The sequence below is a fragment of the Bolinopsis microptera genome, chromosome 8 (assembly GCF_026151205.1).
Source record: "Bolinopsis microptera isolate Bmic1 chromosome 8, MBARI_Bmic_1.0, whole genome shotgun sequence".
Taxonomy (NCBI): domain Eukaryota; kingdom Metazoa; phylum Ctenophora; class Tentaculata; order Lobata; family Bolinopsidae; genus Bolinopsis; species Bolinopsis microptera.
In genome coordinates, this window is record NC_087079.1 from 4,080,956 (window position 1) to 4,092,668 (window position 11,713).

The window sequence follows — 11,713 nt, forward strand, 5'->3', positions numbered from 1 at the left end:
TAAATTCCAATCCAACACATGGATTGAAAGATATAATTATAGATATGTTTACTGATAATGTTAACATTATCATAGTAATACATACATAGTACATATATTATTAGATGACAGATTTTTTTACAGTGTTTTAACAATTTTATTAATTTTTTAGAGTACAGGATTTATTATAATTACTTTTAGTTAAATAGTCTTTCTTTCAAAAAAGTTTTAAAAATCCAAAAAAATGTATCTCACTGAAGTGGTAATTATAAATAGTTATGATACCTAATTGGTATACCGGTTATAATTGTAGATAAACATATTTTCAAATCTGTAATCTGTTCATTATCTAGTTTCCATAATTATTGGATAAGACTTTTGATAGAATGTGACAGGATAGATTTAAAATGCCACAGATTTTGTTGTTCGCCAACATGATTAAATATTTATTTTGTGTTTAAGCAAATATTAATAGTTTTAAAATAATGTTTTAATCGCTTTTTTTCCTCTTCTCAAAACAATTCTTTTGGAATGACGTTTTTACTCTCAATACCATACTACTGCTTTTAAAATCTTTGTTTAAATGGTTTCGATTGGGCACCTCATTCATCGATTTGTGTTGTTCGATCTTTAGATCTTTGGAACGTGTTCATAGGAGAGCTGAGCTGATAAGTAAATATACATCTATTTGAATCATGAAGCACACGTTATTTACATAATAAATAAAGTGGGTAATCATAAATTGTGATGTTAACAATCCAATTGAGTAATAATAATATTCGGTATCAGAAACTATACCACTCTAGCCTGTACCCATTGCTTTCATACATTCATTTAGTGATCTGTCAAACCAATCTGCTTACAAATTGTTCTGTGTGATGCTTTCCACTACAATTCCGACTTGTTGAGTGTATTGTAAGGGCACTTAAAGCATGATCTCTTTTTTGACAGCTCGTGCATTCCCTTCCTCACCTCAACCTTTCCGTACTGCTTCTCAGCATACCGGTTAAAAAGTCTGTAAACATAACAGTAAACATCGCTCGGTTTTAGTTCAGTTCTGACAAAATGCCTGGCGTTCTCTGAGATGATGTGCGCCAAGTGGTCGTTTTCCTGGGCCCAGTTCAGGCGCTGTATCAGGTTGTTGAGGTTGTGGTTGAAGGGAACGTAGTGAACCCACGGTTCTATGTCTGCGTAGAAATGTTCGTAGAAGAATGAGTCCTGAAGTATTTTTGTGATTTATTTTTTATCAATTTTACAGTGTAAGTTTGTTTTAGCAGTTTAAAAGTATAAAAGTATGTAGTTAATTGATTATTCGAATTTTTTTTGTGAAAATGTTTTATAAAGCCGGCTAGTCAGGCATGATATTTTAATATTTTTAAACGATTGTTAATTTTTTAGAAAGATGGTATAATTATAGACGTAGATGATTTTAATCAACAAATTTTGAATTAATTATTGATTGCTTATAATTTTTAATGGAATTTAATACAGCAGGCGTGCCGGGAAAAATAATATAATTAGTAACTCAAATTTTTTATCTAGGTGTTTGTTTTATTGTTTCATGGCATTTTAAACTATACTAAATGATTTGTTAATATCCACACCACAACAATATCTAACCTGTTTGAAGACAACACTTGGTCCACCCAAGATAAAAGGCACTCTATAAGCCGACACCATACCATCCACCGTTATCTGGAACTTGTAGTCGAAGAACTCTCTGAAGGGTATCTTTGGAACAATGTCTCCATACATGGACGGAACATGCTTGAAGAATAGGGCTTGAGTCAGTTTAGCATCCACCTTTTTGGTGTATTGTGCCTATTTGTTACAGATTTGTTTCATGATGCGAATTATAGTACTCAATTAATTTCATATTATATGTTTATATTTTCGGTATCAAAAATTCGGCAGTCATAATGCTTAAAATATTTATCGTTTTTATTTGCAGACTTATAATATGCTGGATGCAACAATTATTATTTTCATTTAATACGTATTAAATGAAAATAATAATTGTACGGTTTTATCATTTTACTGTGGTGTTCAAATCGTATAATTTAAAAAAAAGGATTTTCGTCAGTATAAAACATGCAGTAATTTACAGTAATGTATATTTAATCTTTTGTACTTAAATAATATTTTGTTAAGTTACTGACCCCACTATCAAGGTATACAGAGAGAATGGAAACTGATGGATTTGTATTGGTTAAACCTTCAAGAAAACGCAGAATCAAATCAAAGAAGTGTCCAGTGTTACCAGTAAATAATGTTGATGATGAGTGGGATCATCCTCTGGATCTTACTAGTGTTATAAAGCAGGTCTTTACTGAGGGTGAGTGTTATTTTGCAGTTATTTTACAGTTATTTTACAGTTATTTTACAGTTATTTTACAGTTATTTTACAGTTATTTTACAGTTATTTTACAGTTATTTTGCAGTTATTTTGCAGTTATTTTGCATTTATTTTACAGTTATTTTACAGTTATTTTGCAGTTATTTTGCAGTTATTTTGCAGTTATTTTGCAGTTATTGTTTCTACCTTTAATGGGAAGTGCAAATCTAAAACTGAGATTGGAACTGAATAACCTGTCAAAAATGTAGCTTTAAATGTTAACATGTACAATGTACGTTTAGCTGTGTTAACATGTACAATGTACAATTAGCCAATGTTAACATGTACATGCTATTTCAGACTCTGTATTCTGTGATAAGATCAGTGAAGTGATATCAAGTCAAGATATTGAACAGATAGTATGCTATTGTATAGGAAGACTAAGTACGTGCAAGCTGGCTCAGTTTCAGTTTGCTGTTTTAGTAAACGTTCTACAAAAATCTCCCAAAATTAAAAAGTTTGTAATTTATTTTGTTATTTCTCAAATTTCTTATCAGCACTGTATCTTTTGTCTGATTCCAGTGATAATAAAGCAATAATAACTCATTAATTGATCAAAAGGTTGGTTAACAGATTTACAATGTGACTAGTGTTCTAGATGGTACGTCCCTAATGCTACATATTACTTTATCAGGTGTCTGGTATTTGACCCAGTACTGTCACAATCAGAGAGAACCTTCATTACTCAGTACATGGAGGTTTTACCAGAAAACGACATGTGTGGCAGACGAGTTGTGTGTAATACACTCTTTTATATGATACACTGTAGGTATTGTAGTACTGTATACTTACACATTATACATTAGTTGTAGTGTAGTAATTACTAGTCACGTCTGTGTGTACCTTCATGACTATTGTGTTGCAGCGTGCCCCACATGACATAATAGCCGTGCTAATTATCGTTTATAAAAGTCGTACACGTGGGCACTGGGCACAGGGCCATGATATTATTATTATGTATGATAAACTTTAATCCAGAAAATGTACCTTCAGTAAAAGGATGTACGATAACGTTTTGAAAAGTAACTGGGATCAGTTAAAGTACTGTACGCTAATTGGTAATTCGTTCCAGTCTTATCTGCTTAACTCCACTACGTCTTCATTGGTAAAACAGGTGAGCAAATCAGATTTAATCTTATCATATTAATTGTATTTTAATATGTATTATCTGTATTAGATTGAAAATTATGATATTATTGTGATATTAAAGTTTTTAGATATAAAGGATCGTTCACATATTAATAAGTTAATACTATTTATGCCCCCTCCACCACTCTGTTAGCCACTTTACACTATTGTGTAGAAATTAAAGGTACACAAACGGAAGGGAAATATGATTATGGCAATGTTAACTTTCAGATTCCCCATATTTACACATGCACAGAACATACCAAAGAAGACGAGTTACTCAAGTTCGTGAGCCATCATAACGTTTTTAACAATACTGTAATCATAGAGTTCTTATCTTCGGCTGATACTGATTCTGTTTTTGTGAACACTTTTCCTGCTGATATCTCTGAGGATGGCTTAGAGATACAGTGAAAAACCATTTTTATATAATATGCTGATGCTCGATATATACCAATGTTTTGGCGCCTTCTGGTAACATTTTTGTCACGTCTACCGAATGTTAACTTGGCCAGGCCATTGTACATTTTGCTAAACAATTTAATTTTTCGTTAAAAAATGGAAGTGAGGCCCTTTGGTGTTGCTCTGACACGCTTTATCAGCTCTGTCATCATTATTTATATGGAATGGGGATATGAAGGAGATTTTGTGTGTTATTTCTTTTCATGTATGAAATTGATCCTGAAAGCTAACTGCTAAAATTCATCACAAGATCGTGTCAGTGCATTGTATTCCTAAACATGATTATTGTAGATTGTTGAGTAAAAAGTCAATAATTACTGAATATAAAGCGTTCCAACAGTTCCTCTGTAATTAATATTAATAATGACCTTGGTTAACCAGTAACCACGAACGATCATTTTATTGTAGGTCGATGGTGAGGGACAGGCTGGACGAAATCTCATGATATTTTGCCTTAATCTGACTTCATGAACCATGGGTTCAGCTCACAGCAAAAAGGAGCATTCAATTTCAGATGAGGTATTTGTAAATGAGTCATTAAATAATATTAATGTTAATGAGGGATGTCTCAATTTAGACGAAGAACTCAACATTGCAGAGAGAATTTTCGAAGTCGAATATGAAAAGATAATTGACAGAATTTTTGTAACTCACGTGACTGTTGGAAGACAATGGTCCTGGCCTACAGTTGATTATGTTTATTTTGTGATTCTAAAGACGAATTGTGGAGTATTGATATCTCTCGAGAAGCAGCAAGATGGTACCTCTTCCATTGAGTTTAGGAGAAAATTATTTCGATCTTATGGATATGACTTTAAAGTTTACGATGTTATTGAAGACAGTAAATCCAGCTATCCCTTTAGTTGCTTGATAGACCGTTTAAAGGAAATGTTAATTACTTGCAGTGCTTTTAATGACAAAGACTTTGCAAAGATAATTTTTGATGAGATAAGCCAACCAGATAAGCCAAGCCATTTCAAATTAAATCCGCATCTTAACGTGGCTAAGAGTGTTTTCGGCTACAATTATAAAAGTATTGTTAACGGCACGACTGTAACTCATGTTTATGTCTACAAATGTCCACTAGAAGGCATATACAGAAGTTCAACTGCTTCTATAAGAGAACGAATTGGGAGACAGTGGACTTCAGTTGATTATCATGCTTTTGTGGTGCTGAAGACAAGTTGTGGTGTAAGTCTATCCCTCGAAAAGCAGCGAGACGGAATTTACATCGGGAGAAGCATAAGATGTGATGATGTGGTTGAAGGTATGCGACCATCTACTCGGAAAGGTCCTGTCGACCTTGAGATTGAAGATAGCTCTGACTATCCTTTCATACATTTGTTAGGTTATCTGGATGCAATTGTGGAGGATTGTAGCGATTACAGTGTAACAGATCAAAACTGCCAAGACTTTGCAAAGAGAATTTTCGATAAGATTGCTTTGACGAAAACTTGGAAATACACTCGACCAAAAGAGTATCTTTATAAAACAGTAATAATATTTGGAATGCAGTTCCTTATCATGTTTTTTTGGTCCTGAAGACATTTTGTGACAAATGTAAAATGTACATGTACTACCTTAATTTTTACAGATTTTTAGTTATATTTTTAAAATTTTTTTATAAGAATATTTTTTTAGTTTGGTTCGTTTAAAGATTTTATCCATGTTTTTAATTTTGATTATAAATTATTATCATAACTTATGTTATTCATTAATAAGTAAATTTTTTGAAGTTTTAGTGGACGTTAAATAGTACTTCATATCACGTTCTGTCACCGGGGTTGTTGGATTCTTTTTTACCTAATATGTTTATTGTTCATAATTTTTGATGATTCCGTAAATACGGCCAATTCAACGGACACTGGTCTTTTCAGGTAAATGTAACTGTCGAAGGTTCCATTCTCAAATTATTTGTTATATAGCACCGGGTGTTGAAAGTATTATATAGCGTTAAAAACTTTCAACACTACTATAATATAACAAATAATTTTAGAACATGAATATGATGTAGTACATAATATGCATTTTTATTGATTTAAACAATCTACTTTTTTGACCTCATAAATTATTTCTCACAATATTACCATTGAAAAGGAGTAAGGCCAAGGATGCCGATCTACTATGAACTGGTATCCAACAATGAGCTAGCCCCCGACGAGAAATTTATGTTGGGTTTTAAGTATGATGTACAGAATGGAATAATAGAGGGAAGAATTCATTCTTGGTGCGTTTTAGCAAACACTCCTCATGGCACGATCCCAGCCAAGGCTATTGGTGACAAAGCTTGGTACACATACCAAGGAAAAGTGTACATGACAGCTGATTTCTCCTATCTGAAAGCAGACCCGAGTGCTAAGGTGACAGTACAGCAAGCTGATTCTCCACCTCTTGGAGCGATACACGGGGACCTACTAGATGGTAAACCCAGCTACATGGTGATCTGTGATACATCATCTGCTGACGAACCCGGCAAATCTGACGGTGTGATTTCTCAGTTTGGGTGGAAAGGTCTAGAATATGACGAAGAAGATTTTAGATATGTCTGTATCAGTGGGCCCTATTCGTTTGTGCAGTCCAGCGAAAATGAAGACCCTAAAAGTACCGATTTAATGCTTGGTAACGATAAGTGGGGGTATACAGAGGGACCTATGTGGTGTGTCATGACTCATAGTACCCATGGCTGGCTGCCAGGCTTGGCTAGCAGGAAGTGGGAAAATGCATGGTACACATACGGCCCGAAAGTATGTAAAACAACCGATTTCCATTTCATTCGCCCAGATGATGGTTATGAAGCAATGCTGAAAGCTGCTGATAGTTCTCCACCGAAACATGGTGTAGTTGTGGGACAAGGTAAGTATGATAACCAACCCATCTACTCGGTGGTTTGTCATGTTGATGGAGATGATATCCCTGGATTATACTCAGGTGGCGATGCAGCTTACTACCAGGTTGTCTACAAGTATAAACCTGGCGTATGTTGGGTGTATCCTGGTGGTACTAGCACAATGGAGGCTAAGAATTTCTCTTATGTCGTAGTTGTCGAGAGAGGCCCAGGTGCAAAAGAGGATGCAAACAAAGATAAACATTGTTCAGAAGACTAGTCTTTGCCCTCTTCAATCGTGTAGTTCATGAACGGCGTGAATGTACTAGAATATCTAATAAATTCCAATCCAACACATGGATTGAAAGATATAATTATAGATATGTTTACTGATAATGTTAACATTATCATAGTAATACATACATAGTACATATATTATTAGATGACAGATTTTTTTACAGTGTTTTAACAATTTTATTAATTTTTTAGAGTACAGGATTTATTATTTACTTTTAGTTATAGTCTTTCTTTCAAAAAAGTTTTAAAAATCCAAAAAAATGTATCTCACTGAAGTGGTAATTATAAATAGTTATGGTACCTAATTGGTATACCGGTTATAATTGTAGATAAACATATTTTCAAATCTGTAATCTGTTCATTATCTAGTTTCCATAATTATTGGATAAGACTTTTGATAGAATGTGACAGGATAGATTTAAAATGCCACAGATTTTGTTGTTCGCCAACATGATTAAATATTTATTTTGTGTTTAAGCAAATATTAATAGTTTTAAAATAATGTTTTAATCGCTTTTTTTCCTCTTCTCAAAACAATTCTTTTGGAATGACGTTTTTACTCTCAATACCATACTACCTGCTTTTAAATCTTTATTTAAGTGGTTTCGATCGGGCACCTCATTCATCGATTTGTGTTGTTCGATCTTTAGATCTTTGGAAAGTGTTCATAGGAGAGCTGAGCTGATAAGTAAATGTATGTATGTCTATTTGAATCATGAAGCACACGTTATTTACATAATAAATAAAGTGGATAATCATAAATTGTGATGTTAACAATCCAATTGAGCAATAATTATATTCGGTATCAGAAAATATACCACTCTAGCCTGTACCCATTGCTTTCATACATTCATTTAGTGATCTGTCTAACCAATCTGCTTACAAATTGTTCTGTGTGATGCTTTCCACTACAATTCTGACTTGTTGAGCGTATTGTAAGGGCACTTAAAGCATGATCTCTTTTTTGACAGCTCGTGCATTCCCTTCCTCACCTCAACCTTTCCGTACTGCTTCTCAGCATACCGGTTAAAAAGTCTGTAAACATAACAGTAAACATCACTCGGTTTTAGTTCGGTTCTGACAAAATGCCTGGCGTTCTCTGAGATGATGTGAGCCAAGTGGTCGTTTTCCTGGGCCCAGTTTAGGCGCTGTATCAGGTTGTTGAGGTTGTGGTTGAAGGGAACGTAGTGAACCCACGGTTCTATGTCTGCGTAGAAATGTTCGTAGAAGAATGAGTCCTGAAGTATTTTTGTGATTTATTTTTTATCAATTTTACAGTGTAAGTTTGTTTTAGCAGTTTAAAAGCACTTAAAATAGTTAATTGATTATTCGAATTTTTATGAAAATGTTTTATTAAGCCAGCTATAATAATACAGGCATGATGTTTTAATATTTTTAAAATAATTAATAATTTTTTAGAAAGATGGTATAATAATTATGGACGAAGATGATTTTAATCAACAAAATATTTTGAATTAATTATTGATTGCTTATAATTTTTAATGGAATTTAATACAGCAGGCGTGCCGGGAAAAATAATATAATTATAACTCAAATTTTTTATCTAGATATTTGTTTTATTGTTTCATGGCATTTTAAACTATACTAAATGATTTGTTAATATCACACCACAACAATATCTAACCTGTTTGAAGACAACACTTGGTCCACCCAAGATAAAAGGCACTCTATAAGCCGACACCATACCATCCACCGTTATCTGGAACTTGTAGTCGAAGAACTCTCTGAAGGGTATCTTTGGAACAATGTCTCCATACATGGACGGAACATGCTTGAAGAAGAGGGCTTGAGTAAGTTTAGCATCCACTTTCTCGGGGTAACTCATGGACAGTCGTGCCAAGTCCAGCCTCTGCTCCCGTGAGTCTCTTCCTCTCCAGAAGCCTATCGGTATTTTGTCCTTCCACTCTGGTCCTATGTTCCCTTGTATGTTCTGGAGATCAATATCCGTTTTGTGCATGGATTTCAGCACAGCATCTGTTAGCTCGTAGCTGGGTAAGGCAATGTCTGCACTGTCTCGAGATCCTCCGAATGAGAGAATTGGCATTGGGTTCACTTTGCTCTTCTCGATGGGACCATCTCTGAGGTTAACAATGAATTCCATGTCAGGAAGGTTTACTTTAGCCATCAAGGAGAGTAGCATGTCGTCAAACTTCCTGTTTAGTCCAGTGTGTTCACCTGAGGTGTTAAGTGTGAGGTGTGTTTATTTTGAGTATTACAAGTATTTAATGCACATGTTTAATAATGTAGATCACCACAGCTACAGGATTCACGTGTCTTGCTTAAATACCAAATGTGTGTTATGCAGCAAATTGTGTGATTTGAGATTTACCTATCATTTTTGAATAAGCTCTGTTATCTAGAATAACGTAATGTCCCAGATGGTAGTGACTGTCAAATTTCTTGTGAGCCTGCGTTGCTAGATCCACCACAGAAATGTCTCTAAACTGATCAATATCCTGATCAATCTGGTGAAAGAAAATGTGTCAGTTATTGCTTTATTGAGAGCAACAAGCACGTCAAAAATACAAAACTAAAAACGTCATTTCGGCAAAAATTTACCGAAGAACTATAAAAACTATAAGCTATATAATAATACCTGAGAGTAGTTAGACTTGCACTGCATGGTCTCCACCCAGTCAGCAGTATCTGGCTCACTACAAGCACATCCCTCGTGAAACAGAGGTCCTGCAATCCGAAAAGGTGACCCTCTAACATGAGCTCCCGTCTTCAGCTTCACATCCACCGTCAAATCCCCCACTTCCTCGAACAACCTGATTCTGGCCAGATACACCCCACTCTGGCGGTCTATGACATCAGCCCAGGCTCGCACCTTGTGCTGTCCACCATCCTTACTGACTGACACCTTGAACACGTTACCCAGGGACACGGTGAAGTTGTGCCCGTCTGAGTCTACTGCTTGTATGTAGAAGTAACGTACAGGCATGTTGAACCCAGGGTTCAGTCCTGGTCCCCAGAACTTGGACTGATCAGGACAGAGCTTGCGAGTGGAGCCTCCTGCCTCTCCCAAGTGCATCTGAGGGTCGTTCATTCCCATGGTGTGGTCTAGTTTTATCTCTGTAGTTTGGAAGAGGGGCGCTAGACAGAGAAGGAGCAGAGGAGACATCATGGTTAAACTACCTGGTGCTAGAGAGAGAGAGCTGGATTAAATGTTATGGAATTATTAGTTTCTTTGCTGAAAACTTGTGTCTTGACGTATATGACAAATGGACAATTTCCGGGCAATGAATTTGCATTTTACTATTAAAACTCAATACCCAAACCACAATTTGCTTTGCAAAACTAAAGGGCAGCACCACAAAAACTTCAGAGGTCCTAAAATATCAAACAACTGAGTCAAATGACTTCATACAATTAGCACACACACAGAGAGAGAGAGGTGGCCGATAGAGAGAGAGAGAGTAAGGGAGAGGGAGGGACGCTCTTCAGTCTCCACACACGTTATCATGTACACACGCTTTCATGTGGTACAGATTGTATTCGTGTACATTCTACCTGATACGTCATCATTCTTACCTCATGAACCATCCATAGTGTGTTAATTAATAGGACCCAACCTTCTCGTGCGTAAAGTGTTTTGGCTTAGGCTCTTGATTCAGTAAAGTGATCAGAAATAATTAAATCCTATGTTGGTACATCCATGAAGCAAAGTGAAACTTTAATGCTGTTATTTAAGTTTTTATTTAATGTGGTAATATTAACAATAACATGTAAGTGTTTAGCAGAAGATGTGATGATGATTTGTCAGAGGCTGGTTCACACCCACCGACACCTCCAGACTCTAATCAGACTCAACAACAAACTCGCTGTCAGATGTATATCTCATTCCCTCCCCACTTTTAGTGGTATGTATTTTCACTGGCAAATCTGTAGGGAAATTGGGTGTTTAGCTATGGCTTTTATACAGTATATTATAATAAGAGGTGGCCTTAAATAGTGGGCACAGCTAGTCACCCACTTTCCCAATCTGTGTACAATTAACATAACACTGGATATTTTAGTTAGCTGATATTTTAGTTAGCTGATATTTTAGTTTACTGATATTTTAGTTAGCTGATAAATAAACGAAGATTATCGTTAATATCACATTTAGTAGATTAATTGTATTTATCATCATATTGTATTAATGTGCAATTGTGTAGTTAGCACTTTAGTAACATCCTGAACTTTCTACATTTCAGCTAAACCCGTCAAATCAAAAACTGTTAAGAAAAATGTGAACAAACCTGTGAATAAAGATACAGCTGATAGACGGATTTTACTTTTTAAACGGAATAAGAATTATTGGATGATCTTCAGGATATGTGGAGTCTCTATGTGGCTAGTGGGTAAGTTTTTAAGGGAGCAAACTTGGCAAATTGCCACATAGAGACTATAATACAGGGGGATCAGAAATTACCGCCCAACCGGAAAATTGTATACCGTATTTTGTACAATCGCTTAATGTAGAGAGTGTTGGTAATTGTTCTTTGTACACCGTACATATTGGTTTTCGTCAGTGACTATTTTTATATCATAGCTTTTTAGATGAAATAGTTGTTGCAATAACATTTAATACAACTGATACTGTTACCACATTGTAACAGTCC

General features: G+C 35.1%; 2 protein-coding genes and 1 long non-coding RNA gene across 3 annotated transcripts in view; 1 reads left to right on the top strand and 2 right to left on the bottom strand.

Annotated features, from left to right (window-relative positions):
- Positions 1-366: 366 nt before the first annotated feature.
- Positions 367-1,788, bottom strand: LOC134819764 (protein O-glucosyltransferase 2-like). Its single transcript, XM_063829902.1, has 2 exons — positions 1,600-1,788; positions 367-1,197 (listed from the first exon to the last, which is right to left on the bottom strand). The coding sequence occupies exons 1-2, from the start codon at positions 1,732-1,734 to the stop codon at positions 868-870; spliced, it is 465 nt and encodes a 154-aa protein (XP_063685972.1). The 5' UTR covers positions 1,735-1,788; the 3' UTR covers positions 367-867.
- Positions 1,789-2,920: 1,132 nt separating this feature from the next.
- Positions 2,921-4,097, top strand: LOC134820081 (uncharacterized). The gene is made up of 3 exons (XR_010160848.1): positions 2,921-3,143; positions 3,368-3,488; positions 3,734-4,097. It is a non-coding gene; the product is annotated as an uncharacterized LOC134820081 (long non-coding RNA).
- A 3,256-nt stretch (positions 4,098-7,353) lies between these two features.
- Positions 7,354-11,713, bottom strand: part of LOC134819273 (protein O-glucosyltransferase 2-like) — a 79,693-nt gene continuing 75,333 nt past the window's right edge. The window contains exons 2-5 of the mRNA XM_063829117.1: positions 9,703-10,250; positions 9,436-9,571; positions 8,731-9,281; positions 7,354-8,323 (exon numbers count right to left, since the gene is read on the bottom strand). Coding sequence (XP_063685187.1) covers positions 7,994-8,323; positions 8,731-9,281; positions 9,436-9,571; positions 9,703-10,233 — 1,548 coding nt within the window. The 5' untranslated portion in view covers positions 10,234-10,250 and the 3' untranslated portion in view covers positions 7,354-7,993. The remainder of the gene's footprint in view (positions 8,324-8,730; positions 9,282-9,435; positions 9,572-9,702; positions 10,251-11,713) is intronic.